Genomic DNA, 21,135 nt, shown 5'->3' on the forward strand with positions numbered 1-21,135 from the left:
ATTACCTATAGGTGATTGCTATACAGTTTGCCACATCAAAAAAAATTACTAAAATGTACAATATGTATAAAATATAATATGTAGCCGATATGTACAAAGTTTCATTTAAATTCATTATGTATAAAGTATACTGAAGTTTATTTAGATTGTTTCACTTTCATACTCAATTACGAAAAGATAGCTGATGACATGAGATAACTTCTGCGTAAAATTACCGGTCAACAATGTTTTAATAACCTCTGTAGTGGCTGTCTTCTATGGGTCAGAAATGGTGGTGGGGAAAGTTACAATAGAAATGAGTTGCTTAATATCATTAAGAACAATAAGACCCCAGAATTATAGAGGCCAAGTAAGGGTTCAACTGGCAGATATATGAGGGTTCAATCATTATAGAGACAGAATGAAAATAAAAATACACTTATATGCAGAGATCTATAGCAGTGTCTAATTGAGAACAGGCTCTGAAGAAATGTAAAAGATAGGCAGCTACTAAGGTGCTGTTTGACATACAGAGAAAGGAAACTTCTAAGTCTGCTGGACAGAAAAGTAACTTAAGTCTTCACAGTGGGGATTCACAGACTCTTATGTAGCTCCCAGACCTAACCAGCTCTCCAGACAGAGTCCCTGCAACATGACAACAGAAATATACTGTGAATTGTCCTCTTGAACCATCCCCATGGGAGCCAGTGCACTTTTGCCAGAATGACCCTGCCCTTGGGAAATGGAAATAACCAGACCTTCTGACAATTTTTGCAGACCAGCTTTGAGTTTTTGCTGATTCATGAACACTCAAAATGCCACTATAATCCACTAAGCAGAGTAGAACCCATGGAATTTTGGCCTTGAGTCTGACTATAGAGGTTGGGGACCAACCTCTTAGGTGGTGGGCCCATCCTGTGGTTATTTCCCCAGCCCTAGAACAGTGTTTTTCAACCAGTGTGCCGTAGCACACTAGTGTGCTGTGAGACATGGTCAGGTGTGCCGTGGGGAAATTAAAATGGGTCCCCAAACTATGGCCCACGGAGGCTATTTATCCGGCCACTGCCAGCCGCCTCCATCTGAACATAAACATTCCCCTCACAATCCCTCCACCTATCAGTGACAGGAAGAGTGGAGGCACAGGGAATGCTCACTGACCCAATAGTAGGCTGCCTTTCATCCACACCCAGGAAGGTCCCCACCCGGGCTGCCACGCACTTGTCATTGTGTGGCCGCCGCAAGTAGCGAGCAGTTGAAGCTGCTACTCCTCCCCATGGTCCCGATTTCTAATCCTGGTCAGGACTGGAGGTAAATGTTGCCACCACTAGATGAAGCCTCAGCCTCAGCTGGTTATGTCTATCCTGATGGTGTATATAGATATTTGACCTTTTTCTTTTTAAAAGAGGCCCCCGCAGAGGGTGATATACAATGCATCACAATGTTATCTATATTGTATATGGCCTCCTGAAGGGTCATCTTCTTAAAGAGCTCAAATCTCTATATACACCATCAAAACAGACAGAACCAAGGCCCCTGCACCCAGCTGACCATGGGATTTGAACCCACAACCTCAGGGAGAACTCTAGTATTTATCAGAATCCTTACCTAGAAAGCAAACTTCTCAATCTGACAGTAGAGATGCTCTGAGGACTTATGATGTTACACAATTACCCAACATTTTCTAAAATTGATTTTGTCCAGTCTCTATATAGAGAGAGTATTTGCCAAATTGACTTGAACCCACACCTTGATGAAAGCTCCAGTCTCTATTAGCAGGACTGTATATAAGAGGGGTTATATGGGACTGTATATATGAGGTTACATGGGACTGTATATGAGGGGATGTTACGTGGGACTGTATTTATAAGGGGATGTTACGTGGGACCGTATATATGACGGATGTTACCTGGGACTGTATATATGAGGGATGTTACATGGGACTGTATATATGAGGGGGTTATCCTTTTTTATTTAACTTTTTTTTAAATAAATGTAATTTATTTAAAGGACTTCTGCCAGGCATATTTCACTCTTGTGACAGTTTGGGATCTCAGCAAGACGAGCAAGTGACAAGGATAGAGTTTTTGAGAAAGGAAAATGCAAATGCCAAACAGGGCCCTGGACAAAATTCTGACCCAGATGAAGGCCCTAGTATGAGTGGTCGACAAAAGATAAAAGACAAGACGGTGAGCTCAAGGCAGTACAGCGAAAGCTATCTTTCATTTGGATGTACTTTCACCGGGGATGAGATAGCACTGACTCCGCTGTGCTTGGTGTGTGGTGAGAAGCTTAATAGCGCCATGGTGCCAAGCAAGCTTAAACGCCATCTAAAAACGAAACACCCTTCCATTCAAAACAAGCTGATGGACTATTTTGTACACTTACATACAAACAATGAAAAACGGGCAACTTTTTTGAGAAAAACCACAAAAGTAAACGAGAGAACCCTCAAAGCTAGCTACCTTGTTGCTGAACTTGTAGCTAAATCAAAAAAGTCCCACACTGTGGAGAAACATTAATACTGTTAGCTTGTAAAGCCATTGTAAATGAGATGCTTGGCCCTACCGTGGCCAAAGAGATAGCTAAAGTGCCTCTCTCAGATAACACAATTGCCAGACGTATTGATGACATGTCTGCGGACATTGAAACTGTTGTTTTGGAAAAGGTGCGCATCAGTAAGAAATTTGCCTTGCAACTTGATGAGTCGACGGATATTAGTGGACATTGTCAGCTCTTGGCCAACGTGCGTTTTGTGGATGGAGAAGCCATTAGAGAAAACTTTCTATCTTGCAAGGCACTGCCAGAAAAATCAACAGGAGAGGAAATATTTCGGGTCACGTCAGAATATCTTGATAAAAGCGGGCTTACATGGGAAAACTGCACAGGTGTCTGCACTGATGGAGCCACAGCCATGGTCGGGCACATCAAAGGCTTCGTAAGTAGAGTCAAAGAAAGAAACCCAGATGTTATTGTTACGCACTGGTTTTTGCACCATGAGGCCCTCGTTGCAAAGACCTTACCAGCAGATCTAGCTCCTGTGTTGGATGATGTTGTGAGCATAGTGAACTTTGTGAAGACGCGACCTTTGAGATGTCGCTTATTTGCGTCTTTGTGTAAAGAAATGGGAGCGGAACATAAAATCTTATTGCTCCACATGGAGGTCCAGTGGCTGTCGCATGGCCAAGTGCTGGCCCGTGTGTATGAGTTGCAAGAGGAACTTAAAGTATTTCTGACAAACGAGAGGTCCGATTACTCAAAGCTGCTTGCAAGTGATGAGTGGTGTGCAAAGCTGGCATACCTGGCTGATATATTTCATTATCTGAATGAACTGAACACACGGATGCAAGGCTGAAATGAAAACCTGCTTACAAGCACTGATAAAATGAACAGATTCCGTTTAAAGGTGCAGCTCTGGCAACAACATGTGCAGCATGGTAACCTTGAGATGTTCCTGCTCACTGAGAAACAGCATGATGGCAACACTGCTGTAATGTGCGAGGTGATTGGCAGACATTTGAAAATTCTTGAGAAGACGTTGTCATTTTATTTCTCTTCAGCCTTCACAGAATGCCTTGACTGGGTTAGGGACCCATACAGCTCAGTGTCCATTGCTGGAAAGGACATGACTTTAAAGGAGCAAGAGGAACTCATTGAACTGAAACAAGATCGTGGTTTAAAGCTAAAGTTAGCTGATCTTCCTTTGGACAGTTTTTGGTTATCTGTTGCCAAGGAGTTCCCCATTCTGGCCAACAAAGCTATTTTGACATTGCTCCCGTTTTCAACCACATATCTATGTGAGCTGAGCTTCTCAAACTTGACTGCGATAAAAACTAAAAACAGAGAGAGACTGAGAACTGTTGAGCAAGAGCTTTGTGTGTGACTTTCTACCATTCCTGCCAGGATATCCTTTTTGTGTTCATCGTAACAGGCGCAGGTTTCACACTAAGTGAGTATAAATACATTTAGAAACTATATTATTAACTACATGTATAATATGTACTGTGTTAGAGTGTCATTTTGGTAGGTGGTGTGCCCCAGGATTTTGTAAATGTAAAAAATGTGCCGCAGTTCAAAAAAGGTTGAAAATCACTGCCCTAGAATGTATAATTTAAACAGATACGCTTAGTAACTTGCAGAATCCCAGCATGGGGTTCCTGAGGGGTAGCAGGGCTTTTATGATAGAAAAGACCAAATGGAAGCATGTGAAACTACTCCTCACAAACAGTCAGAAATGAAAGGGAAAATCACATCCAGTATGAATTTCAGACATTAATACCACCATTAAAGGCCTGAGACAAGCAGGGCTGGTGATTCCTAACACAGCATCATTTAACTTTCCTTTTGGCTGAAACAAATCATTGGTTCTTGAAGAATGAAATGTGATGCCAAAAGAAGTTACATTTCCCTGACCTGTGGTGGCGCAGTGGATAAAGCATCAACCTGGAATGCTGAGGTTGCCAGTTTGAAACTCCTGACTGGCCCGGTCAAGGCATATATGAGAAACAACTAGTATGAGTTTATGCTTCCTGCTCCCTCTTCCGCCTGCCTTTTTATCTGTCTCTCTTCTCTCTCTAAAATCAATAAAAAAAAAATCTTTATTTTTTTATTTAAAGAAAAAGAAACCAAAAGAAGTTATACTTTCAAATATGTTTTCTTAGCTGAGAAAACATAGCACCGGCTTTGGTACCTGCTGGGCAACTATTAACTTGCCAAAACTCTTTTTTCTTTTAGTTGGACAAAAGAAAACAAGAGCAATTTGCCTATTCCTGGTAACAACATTATATCTTTGTTACCTTATTCCACAACTACGTCAAACCTTTTACTGTCACAACATGGTTTGAAGTAAACTTGATCATCTTGATATCTTTTTTTTTTTTTTTGTATTTTTCTGAAGTTGGAAACGGGGAGGCAGTCAGACAGACTCCCGCATGCGCCCGACCGGGATCCACCGATGCTCTGCCCATCCGGGGCGTCGCTCTGTTGCAACCAGAGCCATTCTAGTGCCTGAGGCAGAGGCCACAGAGCCATCCTCAGCGCCCGGGCCAACTTTGCTCCAATGGAGCCTTGACTGCAGGAGGGGAAGAGAGAGACAAAGAGGAAGGAGAGGGGGAGAAGTGGAGAAGCAGATGGGCGCTTCTCCTGTTGCCCTGGCCGGAAATCAAACCCGGGACTCCTGCACGCCAGGCCAATGCTCTACCACTGAGCCAACAGGCCAGGGCCTCATCTTAATAACTTAAAGACGATCGTGCTGATCTATTATATTGATGAGGAACAGATATGCAGAATGTCCCATGTCTTGCTAAGGCATACATAGGTCTGAGAATAGGAGATAGACTTCAAAAATGTTACATTGTAAAGTTTCTGAATTCCAGTGGTCTAGGGAGGATATGTTGGAATACAACTTTTAAAGTGGTATAACGGAATGAGTTGATATTAGTTATAGAAATATAAGTAGTATAAAAGGTATAATGGTATTAGTTGCTGTATCAGTGAAGGAAAATGTTCAACATTTGGTGGCTTCTTGAATTTTAGAGGCAATATCTACAATATTTACATGTCCTACTACAACTCATTTACACAGTAATTCATGAGACTGGCCATTTTTAGATGGACTTAGATGAATTAATAAAGGGTCTAAAATAAGTAGATCTAAGCTGTGATGCAAATGGACCTTAGGACCAGCAGACCCACTGATATTGAAAGTTCTATTGGCAGATAAAGATACTATTAGGTGTTTCTGATATGCTCCAAAAGAAGAATCACAGCCTAGACCTTTAGAGTTTTAATTAGACAGCAATGATATCTTCTCGTAGCAAATATTATCAATGTGAAAGTAACTCTCAGTCTTCTAGACCAGTGGTCCCCAACCCCAGGCTGCGGACTGGTACCGGTCCATGGGCCATTTGGTACCGGTCTGCAGAGAAAGTATAAATAACTTACATTATTTCTGTTTTATTTATATTTAAGTCTGAATGATGTTTTATTTTTTTTTTAATGACCAGATTCCCTCTGTTACATCCATCTAAGACTCACTCTTGACACTTGTCTCGGTCACATGATACATTTCTCCATCCCACCCTAAAGGCAGGTCCGTGAAAATATTTTCTGACATTAAACTGGTCCGTGGCCCAAAAAAGGTTGGGGACCACTGCTCTAGACACTTCAGATACTGCATGCCTCATCTTGGCTATCAAGTGACTATGGAGTTCAAACTGAATCACAAACTGAGTGTTATCTGATCCACCAAACCATAAGTCAATTTCTCTGGAATCTAGGACTTGCCCTTGTGCCACCACATTCTCCTACCTATAATAGAAATAGGAATACCGTAAATATGTGTTTATAGGAATTTTCTAGATCAATAAAAGATGGTTATACTACTCAACCACAAGAAATGATGATATATTGCTATTCACGACAACACGGATGGACTTTGAAAACATTATGCTAAGTGAAATAAGTAAATCAGAATAAGCTAAGAACTGTATGATTTCACACATAGGCGGGATATAAAGATGAGACTCATAGGCATAGATAAAAGTGAAGTGGATACCAGAGGGTGGGGGGAAGGGAGGTGAGGAGTAAAAAATGACAAATAGACAGTGATGGAAAAGGATTTGACTTTGGGTGATGATCACTAAACATTAAAAAAAAAGAAAGAAAAACTAATACTAATTTTAGGTTGTCTACAAGAAATAACTTTTAAATATAGAGACAGACAGATTGAACACAAAGGGATAGGGAAAGATATACCGTGCTAACACTAATGGAAAGAAAGTTGGAGTAGCTAATATTAATTTCAAACAGAGCCAGAATAGTTATTAGTCATAAAAAGAGACATTATATCACAATAAAATAATTAATTTATTAAAAGACCATCCTTGGTGTGTATGTGTCTAGCAACAGAGTCAAAATATATCTGGCAGCCCTGGCTGGGTAGCTCAGTTGGTTAGAGCATCAACCTGATGTACCAGGGTTGGGGGTTCAATCCCCATCAGGGCACATACAAGAATCAACCAATGAATGTAAAAATAAGTGGAACAACAAATCAATCTCTCTCAAAACCAGTAAGTCACATTTTAAAAAAATACATGAAGCAAAACTGATAGAACTACAAGAAAAAGTACACTTAAAAAAGGAATAAGAAGAACAGAAAAACCCTAAAGGAGATGTACTTAGGGCAGATGCAGTATTAGGCAAGAGGTCCAGCCAGTGTACTAATGGGATGGTGAGCAGCAGACGGGTGAAATTTTTCTTTTTTTAGGGACCTGTTCCAACACTTTATTGACACACGCTATGCAGGTGATAGATGTAATAAGCCTAGGATCCTATGGTAGAAGGCCCAGCTTATTATTTTCTGGGCCATGAAGTATAATCCAGTGACGGATTGGAGAGTCTCTGGACAGCTCAAAAGTAAAGAGCATCATACCTCTAATGCTTTAACTGTGCATGTATCTGCAACTGGACAACCAATGCCTCTGCTTTAATATATGAATTATCAGATGACTCTGGGGTCATAGTGGGGTAGGATTGATTAACAACTACCCAGAGGACACATATCTTATCAAAGAATCCATTTTATTATTTTTATGTCAAAGGAGGGGATATACTTTTTGGTTCCTTCTTGTTCTCATCTTGGTCAGGCCACCCCCTATGTGTACATACTCCCCTATGTATTAGTATATCTGCTTGGTTTTGACTTTTGTTAGTGTGTTTAATTAATTACCACATAACATTTTTAATAAAATGTAGTGTTGAGATAATTAATATGTACAGAAATAAGCACAAAAGAAAGGTGAGTTACAGCTAGAGTAAACCTGTTTATTGGAGATAAAAATATAAAATTACAATTATCATAGAAATATGAACAACCACAAATTCAACTAAATTCAACATGTATTGAATGTCAATTCCACTAGTAGGTGCTGTAGATAATTTTAAGATATCAACCAATTTGTCTTTACAAATTAGGTCTGATCTAATATCACAATTTACCCCTAAAATCCAGCTCTGGTGATAGGTTATTATATTATAAAAAAGAAACTATGAAAATAACCCTTATTTTGTTTAAATAAATGCTGTCAAAAATATTTTAATAAAGTGATTGTGGTGTTCCTATGGACTCCCTATCTAGACTGCCCAGGTTAGAATCCAAATTCTACCATGACTAACTATACAATATTGGGTTAGTAGCTTAAAGTCTCTTAGTCTCAGTTTCCTCACCTGTAAAATTGACATGATAAACATACTTACTTCATAGAGTTGTTATGACAATTAAATATGTTAATATAATGTGTTTGATATAGTACCTGGAAATATAAAGCACATGTAAGTTTTAGTTATGATTATCACTATCATTTCACATTGACTGAGGGACAGAAAACAGGTTATATTCCATTTCAACCATTTACATTTGAGTGTCTTTAGGTGTCATACATGTCAACCTTCCTGGGCCTCAACTTCTTCCTCTATGAATTTAAGGGACTCAAAGTTTCTATCTAGTTTTAAAATTCCAAGTCTGTTAAGGAATTCTTCTTTATTTAGAAACACCCATACTGTCGTTTCATTCTACTTTGAGCTATTAAGCCCAAAGTTAGCTATAGAACATATTGTTTAAATCAATCATTCAACATATTACTGTATATTTCTATACATGAATGTGTGTTCTTCATGCCCCTCCCCCTGAGGCAAGACAATAAGGACTTTAGGAACAAAGGGCTATTCTTTCCTCTCTACACATAATAAATATTGATTCTTCATTTCATCGTAATGCATGTTTTGAATAGACTCCAAGCACAGTTTCAGCTAGACATTGAGAAAAAAAGTAAATAAAACTTGATCCCTGATCTCAAAGAATTCATTATAGTAGACCAACCAATGAAATTAGTTGCAATATGGTACAATAAATGCAATAATAAAAGATGGAGTGATTAAAATATACCTGAATGGCTCACAGAAAATAACTTTTTCAGAAGAAACATGAACTGAGCCTTGAAAGATGAGTACCAATTCCCTAGCTGGAACTAAAAATGGAATAAAATGGTCCCTTTGTTGTAACATATCTCATGCATATATGATGGAACAGTTGTAGCAAGTTTTTATTAATTGAATTTATATAACAAGTTTTGATTTATTATACTGAGGCTGGCAAGGTTTTAGTTTTCCTGAATCAAGTGGACACCCTGATACCAAGTATCTGAAATAGAGTTGTGCCTTCAAATATCTTTGTTTTCCCTATTATGACCAATTTATCACCAAATTTTACATATATATATATATATATTACATGCCACCTTTTTCTTGAATCTGTTCATTTCTCTACATATGAACTAACTCCACCATAGTCCAAGCCATCATCATCTATCATCTGGTCCATTACAATAGTCTCATAGCCAGTTTTCCTATATTTACTACTGCCATTCTATAATACATTCTTAAAACTATAGCTTAAGTGATTATTTAAACATAACCATGGGCCTGACCAGGCAGTGGTGCAGTGGATAGAGCATTGAACTGGGATGCAGAGGACCCAGGTTCAAAACCCCGAGGTCGCCAGCTTGAGTGCGGGCTCATCCGGCTTGAGGGTGGGCTTACCAGTTTGAGCACAGGGTCGCTGGCTTGAGTGTGGGATCATAGACATGACCCCATGGTCACTGGCTTGAGCCCAACGGTCGCTGGCTTGAAGCCCAAGGTTGCTGGATTGAGCCCAAGATCAATGGCTTGAGTAAGGGGTCACCCGCTCTCACTCTGCTGTAGCCCCTCGGGTCAAGGCACATATGAGAAAGCAATCAATGAACAACTAAGGAGCCACAACAAAGAACTGATGCCTCTCATCTCTCTCATCTCTCCCTTCCTGTCTGTCCCAATCTGTCCCTCTCTCTGTCTTGTCTCTGTCACACAAAAAATAATAGCCATGGGCCTTCCCCATCTTGAAAGGACAAACTAAAAGCCATTCAGTGGTGTGGGCACAGTGTCAGAGTCCAACCAAGGTGAGGAGTGCACCCACATTGTGCAGATGTAGAAGAATGGGTGGGAGTGGGAGAATTGACTGTACACTGGAGCCCTTTAAGGGTGCCCCATGGAAGGGCAGCCTGACATAGGCTGGAACCTGAGTGAAGTAGTTGAGCATCTCTTCAGGAGAGCAGCCCAGTATAAAGTGTGGGACCCCAAACAGGATGAAGAGGGCAACTGCACAGGAGAGGGGCCAACATCAGCAATGGGAAATTGGTCATACGGAGGAAATTGAAAGTTAAGTACTGTATTTATATGGCAAGGATAATGAAAACCAGGTTTCTCATTGTCAGGAAAAGGAACTACACGTGTGGAAAGGAGAAAACTAGAATGAATGGAATGGCTCCTGTGGCATTATATTGGAATTGGAAGTTTTGATGTAAACTCATAGTTTCACATATATGTAACTATGAACCTGTGTGTGTGTGTACATATATTGCCTACCTTCATCCACTAAGAAGGCATGAAAATAACAGCATCCTAAAACATGGAACTTGCCTAGCACCTCGATCTTACTGGCTAAATATCATTCTGCAAAAGAACAAGGCTGGTATATGGGGCTGAGGCGGGAAAAGTATTGTCTCGTCAACCATCTAATCTGACACTGAAATCAATGTCATTTCAGGCAAGTTTTCCTTTTTTTCGCAAAATTTCCTCTTTCTGCCTCACCCAACCCAACCAGAAAAAAGCCTCTGTAGCCCTGCCTTCCCTTTCCGGATCGCAGAAAAATCGCAGTAAACCCGCCCTCCAGGTTTCCCCGTCACCATAGAAACGGGAGCAGGAAGGGGCGGGCCCCATTGTCCTGCATCCGGAAGGCGGCGTGCGCCAGTCCCACGAGTGCGGGGTGCGGACTTTGCGGTTATAACGTGTCCCTCAGCTCCGGTTTGGAACCGGAGCCGGATGCCGCGCTGACCGCCACGTCTACTTAAACTTACACCGCCCTCCCCGCCCCGCCGCCGCACACACCCGGCCTGCGGCGCGCCCTCCTGGGCCGGGCCACCCGCGCCTTTCCCACAGTGCCCCGCGCCGGGCCCGCCCCGCCCCGCTCGCCCGGAGACCGGCGCGCGGTGCGGACTGGAGGTGGCTGTGCTCGCAGCTCCTCGGGCGGCTCAACTTCCCGCTCCCGAGCGCCGCGGCCCGGCGGCCCGAGAGTGCGTGCTTCCCTCCCGCAAGCACAGCTGCGCTCGGCTAGGTAGCGTCCGCCGCCGGGGATTGAGGATGGGGGCGTAGCTGCTGGAGGCGACCCCGCAACACCGAGGTGGGCATGGGCCAGGCTCTGCTGGAGCCGGCGGCGTCCCCGCCTCCGGGCAGGGAGGGCAGAGGTGCCTTGCGCCTGGATTTGAACCCTCTTCGCTCGGAAGCCAGTTTAATGTGTTCTCGCTCCACGTCTTCCTCCCGGTTACGTACTGCACTCTTCTTCCCACCAGCGCTTCTCTGCTGCTTGCTCCAGTTTCTGACATTAGCTTCAGTTCCACGGGCTCCTTTCTCCCTTTTCTGGCCTGAGACTTCACACAACAGCAACACTTGACCGTCTCTTTAACCCAGAGTCTCCATCTTTTCCCACCCGCATCCCATTCTAGAGCGATGGCTGCAAGGTGCTCGTATTGCACTTACCTGCAGCTTCCACCTGTCCCCGCCGCTGGGCACCAAGTGTGGGCACTCCCACACTCAGAACAACTGTTGGCAGGGAACAACAGTTGACCCAAAGTGGTATTTGAAAATAGGTTCCCTTTTTCAACCCCTAATCATTTTCTAGTCAGGATATTTGTTAATATTCATCACTGTTTTACAAAGATATTTTATGGTAGCATGAAAAGGAAGGATTAGAAATGAGCCAAATACCATCTACAGGTAAGGACAAAAAAAATTAAATGGACATTTAGGATTAAATGAAGAAAGAACCCGAGGATGCTAGGAATGTAAGCTTTTTCTAAGCATTTTCTAAGCATTATGAGATCTTTGGAAGTAAAGTGTACAAGTTTAAATGTGCTCTGATCTTTTCCCCTTACACAGGTGATCATGTCTAAATAACTGTTTTTCTTCTCTTTTTTTTTTTTTTTTTGGTTTATTTGCATTTCTACCAAATGTAAACTTTGCAATAAAGTTACACTGCTAGCTTGCAGTTGTTATTCTTCTATTTTTATAAAATAATCTGTACTGAGATGTAATGTGAGCACTTTCGGAGAAACCTCAGGAAAAAAACAGCCTGCTAGGTAAGCTGTCTATTGTAAGTTTAAATTAACTGCCATTTCTGGAAGGTTCTATTAAAAAAAAAAAAAAAAAAAAACAGACCCTTTGGAAGGTCTTCTAGTCCCCCAAAGGATATTTCCTACAAGTGAAATCTGATTAAAATGAAGACTGGATAGCGTCAAAGGGGTGAAGAAGTAGCCGAGAAGGAAGCGCTATTACAGAAGGGCAATGCTTAAGCTGGGTAGAAAAAGGAAGGAAACTGTCTTCCTCCACCCTGTGTTCCAGGGCTAATCAGAACAAATTGCTGATTTCGTTTGTTTTTTAAGTGTTCTTGTTAACTACAACCATATACTAATTTTTACCTACTACCTTGAGTGATTTCACAAATCTGGATACCTGGATATGGAACCAGCAAAAGGGACCCCCAAAGAATAGACCCTGATTTGCTATTTAATGGAGATTGTATTGCTAATCATGTTATTTAATAAATACTGTCATTTCTAGGTTTGAGCATTTAAAAATGTATTTTAACTACTTGGTTTTCTCTCTTTAGATTAACATTTGGAAGACAATTTTGATGTTTGAGTCACCCTTGAAGTAATGTGGGCAGAAGTTCTTGATCTTGCATATTATTATTACATCAACTGGAACCAGCAGTGTATCCTAATGTTCACTTAAATCAGAACTTGTATAAGAAAAAGAATGGGAGTCTGGTTAAATAAAAATGACTGTGTCAGAGACTTGAAAAAGGCCATTCTCTGTTTTCTAATCATGTATATGGCCATTTTAGTAGATACAGGTCAGGATTTTTACAGTTTACTTGGAGTATCCAAAACTGCAAGCAGTAGGGAAATAAGACAAGCTTTCAAGAAGTTGGCATTGAAGCTTCATCCTGATAAAAACCCGGTAGGTAAATATTTCATTTTAAACATATCTGATTAATATATTTTAGTAACCTTTGATATCAACAAAATTATTTTAAATAAGTGCTCAAAATGCTTAAGAATATTCACGTCAGAAATCAAAATTCAACTTACGTACTAAAAAAAGGAGCAAAATTTTCTGTATGGAAGAATATAAAGGCCTTTCACTACTAAAAATACAATTGCCTCTTAATTAAAAACTAAATTTCAAACAGCTCTATTATAGATGTTAATCCCAAAGCAGACAGTGACTATCTGTGAAGTAGTTTTCTTAGTAAAGTAGATTAAGTATTTTAAAGCAGTAAAAAAAATTGTTTCCTTAGAACTTTGAGAGTATGCAAGACGTACTCTAAAAATGGCAGTAATGGCATGCTAATAATAGCATGCTTCAACTTTCGCTGTTTCCTCCCATGCGAAATAGTCTAAAACCGGAGTCAGGAAGCACTATAAACAAAACTTGAAAACAGCCAAATCCAGTTCATTCCAATCATAAATATTTGATTTATGTGTCCAATAATGTAGTTTTTCAAAACTAAATTTGTTTTCATTCTTACGGTATTTTTATAATTCATCTAATTAATTTTTATTGAGATTAGACATTTATCAAGGAGAAAGATATGGTTATAATTTTCTAGATAGAATTTTAAAGATAGAATTACTTTATTTTGATTGCATACAGCTGAGCACTTGATGAATGGTTTTCTAAAACTTGTTACTTGCTAATCTTTCTTGGAATTTATATCTTTTTTTCTTTAAAATTTCAGAACGTGATTTTTTAAGTTTCTATATGAAAGATGGCATACCTTCCACAACAAGTATTATTTAGATGAAAGCATTCTTCAAAAATTAGTTTTTGAAATAATAACAAATGAGGAATATTTCCAATCCAGTTTTAAGTTGTTACTCTGATATTAGTTTTTATCACCTAATGGATTGGAGCACCTATTTTTAAGTTACCGTAATATATTAGTTTTGCCTCAAATAGAAAAATAATCTGCAATTTTCTTTTTAATTACTTTAGGGGTAACAATACTTAACACAAAGGAGTTACAAGTGTTCATTAGTCATTTTTTTTTCAGTTGCATCTCATATAAGAAACCACATATATTGTATAACCACATCTGTTATTGAGGCATCAGTTCTTATTTCTTTTACATTTCTTAATTTTTTTAAGATTGTAGTTCTTTAAAAATCCTTTTATATTTCAACCCAATGATGACCCACTTCATATCATACTACTCTTCCTTACCTTGATATCTATTCTCCCAGAGATCTCAGGATTAAATTAAATCTAGGTATAGGTTCTGAAGAGACTTGATTGTGTATCTGAAACAAATGTTATATCTAATATTTTTTAATAGAATAACCCAAATGCACATAGTGATTTTTTAAAAATAAATAGAGCGTATGAAGTACTCAAAGATGAAGATCTACGGAAAAAGTATGACAAATACGGAGAAAAGGGACTTGCAGATAATCAAGAAGGAGGCCAGTATGAAAGCTGGAATTATTATCGGTATGATTTTGGTAAGATAATATGATATTCCTTATGAAATTCTTGTTTTTTATTTGGGCAAATTTAGGAAATTAACTTTGTTTCACCCCTTAGCTTATGTAGTTAATATTGTGTCGCCTTGACTCTTTAATGTAACATGGGAGTGGAATTCAAAAGAAAATTCAGGTGGCAGCTGTTATTTGCACAGATATGAAGGTGTTTAGGTCATAATTGTGTTAAATACTTTTAAAATAAAGATCGCTATTTAATTTTAAAATACTGCATTATAAGTTTAAACAGGCGTCCCGAAACTACGGTCCACGGCTCGCATGCGGCCCCCTGAGGCCATTTATTCGCTCCCCCCCCCCCCCCCGCCGTATTTCCGGAAGGGGCCCCTCTTTCATTGTTGGTCAGTGAGAGGAGCACTGTATGTGGCGGCCCTCCAGCGGTCTGAGGGACAGTGAACTGGCCCCCTGTGTAAAAAGTTTGGGGACCCCTGGAAATATTGAAGACTTTCAAGGTTTTTAAAGCCTGTTTTCCAAGAATGGCTAAAGTTTCCTTTAAGTTTAATAGTGGTCACTTCAGTATAAATGGTATTTTTAATAATGGTTTACAGTGTTGACAAGAATAAGAAATGAGGCAGTTATCAAGGGAAAGGGAAAGTAAACAGGTATCAATGCAAGAGGGAGCGTTGAGGTAGCCAGTATTTCTCTTTAAGTCGTTGCTTAACCTCAAAGGCTGGCTAAAAACTGAAGTATGCTTTTATATTAGACTAAATAAAACATTTTCGATTTATAGTTATTGTATTTGTTTTGCAAGACTTTTCAAAGTATTATTTTCTGGTATATTTACTACAGCATGATAGTCTGTATCAGGTTTAAGCAATTTACAATTCAGTCTAAATCTAGCCTGCCACCTGTTTTTAAAAAATTTTATTAGGTACAGGCATATCTTATTCTATTGGGATTCACAGGTCGTGCATTTTTTACAAATCGGAGGCAAGACCTTCTGCCAGTAAAAATATTACAACTTGCTTTATGACAATACTGGCTTTATTGCAGTGGTCTGGAACCAAACCCTCAATATTTTTGAGGTGTGCCTGTACAGTTAATTCCTTTATTTACATATCGTCTACGGCTTCTTTCACACTTCAGGGGCAGGGTTGATTAGTCGTGACAGGAACCATATGTTTCACAAAGTCTGAAATATGTACTAACTGGCATGTACAGGAAAAGTTTGCTGACCCTTGGTCTGTATTCATTAATAATATTATTTGGATATTTGATAATAGCACTGAGAAATTTTATAACACTGGTTTTATTTATGATAAGTAAAATTTATACTTCCTTAATAAATTTGTCTCTCCCTCTGTAAATATTTTAACTGTAAGACTTGGCTATGGGATATAAGTTTAAATGATGTCACTTATTAAAAACATATCATTGAAAAGTAAATGAGGTCTGTAGCCTAGTTAACAGTAATATTCCAGTCCCAATTTCCTGGTTTGGATATTGTGCTAAAACTATATAACATGTCACCATCAGGAGAAGGTGGGTAAAAGGTACACGAGAGTCTGTACTATTTTATAACTTCCTGTAAATCTATAATTATTTCAAAATAAAAACTTTAAGAAATAGAAATTTTTTGTAGAGATGAAATTATGTGCATATTAGGAACCCCACAAACATACGCTTCTATGACAATCCGTATAAAAACTAGTATCTTTTGATCATTCTGTTAATATGTCACCAATGGTTTTGTGTACTCTTAGATTTTCTCTTAGTTTGTTGCATATTTTTAAGGTGAAGATTTAGTTTAGTAATCTGATTTTTGGTGATTAAAACAAGAGTAAGTAATCTATTTTATGTGGCAATTTACTTTTATGATGAAGTTTTAATTTTATAATTTTATGTACTTTAAAATTAGGTATTTATGATGATGATCCTGAAATCATAACATTGGATAGAAGAGAATTTGGTAAGTTTATGGGCATACAATTTTCTAAAGCTAGGCCAAGACCAATCTCTTATCTAAAGGACAAATCTATTAAGAATTTGGAATTATTTTGAATTTTTGCAAGGTTATATGATATATAGTACATATTAAATAATGTTCTATAACCATAATTAAAATTTTTAACAGTTTCCCTTATTATCATCATCTTTCCTCCCATTGTCTGAATGAACTTGAATGACTTCCTTGTAAGTAGTTATAATTATTCCTAACTTTTTACAGGTTAGGGAAGGGCTATAAAAACATCCTCAACATTCTATGCATTTGTGTATGTGTATGTCTGACACATTGAATAATATAAATTATGCAAAATATATATACATATATGCATAGAAGATTAAAGTTGGACAAGAACGACGTTACCACTCTTCCATTTGATCTCTAAATCTAGTCTTCATATTACTACACAAGCTGAGGCTGAAGTTTAGTTGAATAAGTCAAAGGAAAATAGCAAGCATGGATAGTGTTATAATTTGTACTTATGTAAATATCACATGAGGCTACTTTGTTGTGGGTCTTTTTCCATTACCAGTTGTTTCTGTTGCTTTGGGTTGCTCAGTTGTGTCTTTTGTATATCAGGTATATCTCCTGAGAAGAGTTATACTTTCTTCTGGCCAGGGCCATTAACAATCCCAGATAAGCTGTGCAAAACCAAAATTGAAATGATTTACAAGCAGATCTTTGGGTTTTAAGACGGCTCACCATTTTCTATTTCATCTTATGTACAAGACCCTTCCTTACATGTGCCCTAAACTCCATTTTTGTCCCTCTAACCTCATGAATTTATTGAAGGTTCACTCAGTTTTGAACCTTTCAACTACGTTTTCTAGAAGTGGCAAATGTCCATCCTCTGATTTCTACCTCCTCCCATACCTTGGTGTCCTAATTCTTCACTACATTGGTAACTCAGATACTTTCAACAGAAATCTTTTATATTTTTTTCAGTTCTGTAATTGTAGTGAGAGAGTTAGTCCACATTACACAGTACACTTTGATCAGGAGTAGAACTCTAGGATGTTAACTATAGTGTAGAAGAGAAAATGTGATAAGTGAACTTCACTTTGAAAGCTTTAAAATGTCCTCATCGGGTCACCGGTTCAAAACCCTGGGCTTGCCTGGTCAAGGCACATATGGGAGTTGATGCTTCTAGCTCCTCCCCCCTTCTCTCTCTCTGTCTCTCTGTCTCTCCCTCTCTTCTCTAAAATGAATAAATAAAAAAACACACACACACAAAAAAAAACCCCTAAGCTTTAATTTAAAAAAAATAAAAATAAAAAAAATAAAAAATAAAATGTACTCATCGGGCTCTCAGTCGGATGGCAGAGTAGGTAAAGGCTGTATTCACCTCCTCCAATGACCATTCAAAACTACAACTAAATTATAGAACCACCACTCTTGAGAGCCAGGCTCAACAAAAGCCTCATAACTAAGGATATAAAGAAGCAACAGTGAGACTGGTAGGGGTGCAGATGTGAATCAAGGTAGTCCTACACTTAAGAATCAGGAGGGATACATCAGTGGCAGAGGTCTCCACTGAGGAGCAGTGGGTTCCAGCCTCACACTGGACTCCCCAGCTTGGGGTTCCAGTGCCAAGATGAGGAGTCCCCACAACAGCTGTCTGAAAATCAGGGATTGCATCTGGTGAGGCAAAGGGGTAGTAACGACCCAGACATCCTCTTAAAGGAACCGAGACAGACTCACTCCCTCACAAACACTGAGCTTAAGCTCTAGAGAAGGGACAGCAGCTGGAAGAGTACCAGAGACATACAGGGAGGAACTGAATTGTCTGGCTTCAGAGAGAGGGCTGGAGTGTTGACTCTTGACTGAACTAAAATGCTGGTAGGCGCCATTGTTCCTTTTTTTGAGCTTCTCATAGACAGCTGCAGGCATAGGCAAGCACCAAATCTAAATCTTCCTTAACATGTCTAACAACATCGCCCTAACCTGGTGATTCTCTGAAATCCTGCCCCACTCAGTTTACCTGTCAGGCCCAAACCTCCTTCACAGGCTGATCCACACTGCAAAAAATACAATGAATTGGGCCCACACTGCAAACCTTCCTAAAATGTACCAAACCCCAAACAAGCAGTGGTTGGCCTTGGCATGCCATCTGCATCTTGCTAAGTGGCCTCAAGCCCAGCACTAGTGGCAGCCAGCCTCTATTCACAGCATAACCACTCTCAGGCACATCCAAGCCCAGCACAGTTACCAACTGCAGATTACATTGTATCTACTACCAAGTGGTCCTATTCCAGACAGGCAGTGGCTGACGTTGGCCTGATTAGAGCCCCTCCCCAGAGGCCTCACAACCAACAGACCTAGTGGCCAGCATCAGACCATTCCAGAGCATCACCTAATTAGTACCATAAAAGACACTCCAAGGGTGAACTCCGCAGGCACCAGAGCCCCACTAAAGCAAATCCCACTCAGTATGGCCAGCTCCCTCCACAACAGATTGTCTGCTATAGTCACAGCCAGTCATCCTGAGGGTCAATCCCACCCATTGACATGCCAACAGTAATCAAGGCTCAACTACAACAGGAGAGCACACACAAACCAGGGACACCCCTGGAGCATCCAAGTAGATAAACAGGGAGATTGCAGCACTGGCCTCCGCAGGACACCTGAATAAGGCCACTCTGCCAAAACTGGTAGACCTAGCAGATCTACCAAATATTTATACATGGAAATAAACACACAGGGACAACAAAAATGAGGAGACAAAGAAACATGTCCCAAATGAAAGAACGGGACAAAACTCCAGAAAAAGAAACAAAAATAGAGGCAAGCAATCTATCAGATGTAAAGTTCAAGACACTGGTTATAAAAATGCTCCATGAACTTAGGGAAAGAATAGATGATGTCTGTGAGAACATCAACAAAGGGGAAACAAAAATGGAGATAGAAAACAAAGAACCAGTTAGAAACAAAGAATACAGTAACTGAAATGAATACATTAGATGGAGTCAACAGCAAATTAGATGAAACAGAGGGTTGAATCAGCAATTTGGCAGACAAGTAGCAGAAAACACTGAATCAGGACAGTAAAGAAATTTTTTTAAATGAGGATAGTTTATAGGACCTCTGGGATAACAAGTGTAACAACATTCTCATCATAGGAGTACCAGGAGAAGAGAAAGAACAAGGGAGTGAAAACCTATTTGAAGAAATAATGACTAGAAACGTCCCTAAACTGACATAAGAAATAGACATACAAGTCCAGGAAGCACAGAGAGTCCCAAACAAAATGAACCCAAAGAGATCCACACTAAGACAATTAAAATGCCAAAGATTAAAATCAGAGTATCTTAAAAGCATCTCAATCAAAGAATCTTAAAAGCATCAAGAGAATACTAGTTAATTACCTACAAGGTAAGCTCCCAAGAGACTGTCAGGTGATTTCTCAAGTTTTTTACAACAGGAATTTTGCAGGTCACAAGAGAGTGGTATATAATAGTGATGAAAAATGAGGACCTACAGCAGTGATTATTCAGCAAGACTATCATTTAGAATTGAAGGAGAAATTAAAGAGTTTCCCAGACAAGGAAAAGTTGAAGAAGTTCATCACTACCAAACCAGTTTTACAAGAAATGTTAAAGGGCCTTGAAGAAGAAGAGCCTGGCTAGGTGATGGCACAGTAGGTAGAGCATTGACCTGGGATGCTGAGGACCCAGGTTCGAAACCCCAATGTCACTGGTTTGAAGCCCAAGGTCACTGGCTTGAGCAAGGGGTCACTGGCTCGACTAGAGCCCCGTGGTAAAGGCATATATGAGAAGCAACCAGTGAACAACTAAAGTGATGTAACTATGAGTTGATGTTTCTCATTTCTCTCCTATCTGTCTCTGTCATTCTCTGTCTCTTAAAAAAAAAAAAAGATTCTATGAATAAGACAGTATCACAATGGGAAAAAATTTTCACTGACAGAGAAACATAAAAGCAATGGGTCAACCAACACTAAAGCTAGTACAAAAAGTTAAAAGGCAAAAGTAGGAAAATTGTATAATTACAATATAAATTAAGGGGTGCACACTAGCAAAAGTAAAACAAAATATAAATGTGGAGGGGGTGAGTAAAAAAGTGGTAATGAGAACATGTTTGAACTTAACAACCAACTTAAAATAGACTGCTATAAATCTTAAAGTTTGGTATATATGTAGCTCATGGTAACCACAAAACAAAAATGTAAAAGAGATAGACAAGAAATAAAGAGAAAGGAATCCAAACAAAACACTACCAAACGGGAAGAGAACAAGGAAATAAGAAAGGAACCGAGAAGAACTACAAAAACAATCAGAAAACAGTAAAATGGCAATAATACATACCTATCAATAATTTTTTAATGAAATAAATGCTCCAATCAAAAGAATGGATAAAGTTGTGGTATATGTGTACAGTGGAATACTACTCAGCCATAAAAAAGAATGAAGTCTCAAAATTGCAACAATATGCATCGATTTAGAGCAGGGGTAGTCAACCTTTTTATACCTACCACCCACTTTAGTACCTCTGTTAGTAGTAAAGTTT

The 21,135-nt window shown here is 39.3% G+C and overlaps 1 protein-coding gene across 1 annotated transcript in view; it reads left to right on the top strand.

Moving 5' to 3' along the window:
• Nucleotides 1–10,837: 10,837 nt before the first annotated feature.
• Nucleotides 10,838–21,135, top strand: part of DNAJC10 (DnaJ heat shock protein family (Hsp40) member C10) — a 49,246-nt gene continuing 38,948 nt past the window's right edge. Inside the window, exons 1-4 of the mRNA XM_066346688.1 lie at nt 10,838–11,248; nt 12,734–13,086; nt 14,465–14,630; nt 16,525–16,575. Of these exons, the coding sequence (XP_066202785.1) occupies nt 12,883–13,086; nt 14,465–14,630; nt 16,525–16,575 (421 nt within the window). The 5' untranslated portion in view covers nt 10,838–11,248; nt 12,734–12,882. The remainder of the gene's footprint in view (nt 11,249–12,733; nt 13,087–14,464; nt 14,631–16,524; nt 16,576–21,135) is intronic.

This window comes from Saccopteryx leptura, chromosome 7 (genome assembly GCF_036850995.1).
Source record: "Saccopteryx leptura isolate mSacLep1 chromosome 7, mSacLep1_pri_phased_curated, whole genome shotgun sequence".
In the NCBI taxonomy this organism is placed as follows: Eukaryota; Metazoa; Chordata; class Mammalia; order Chiroptera; family Emballonuridae; genus Saccopteryx; species Saccopteryx leptura.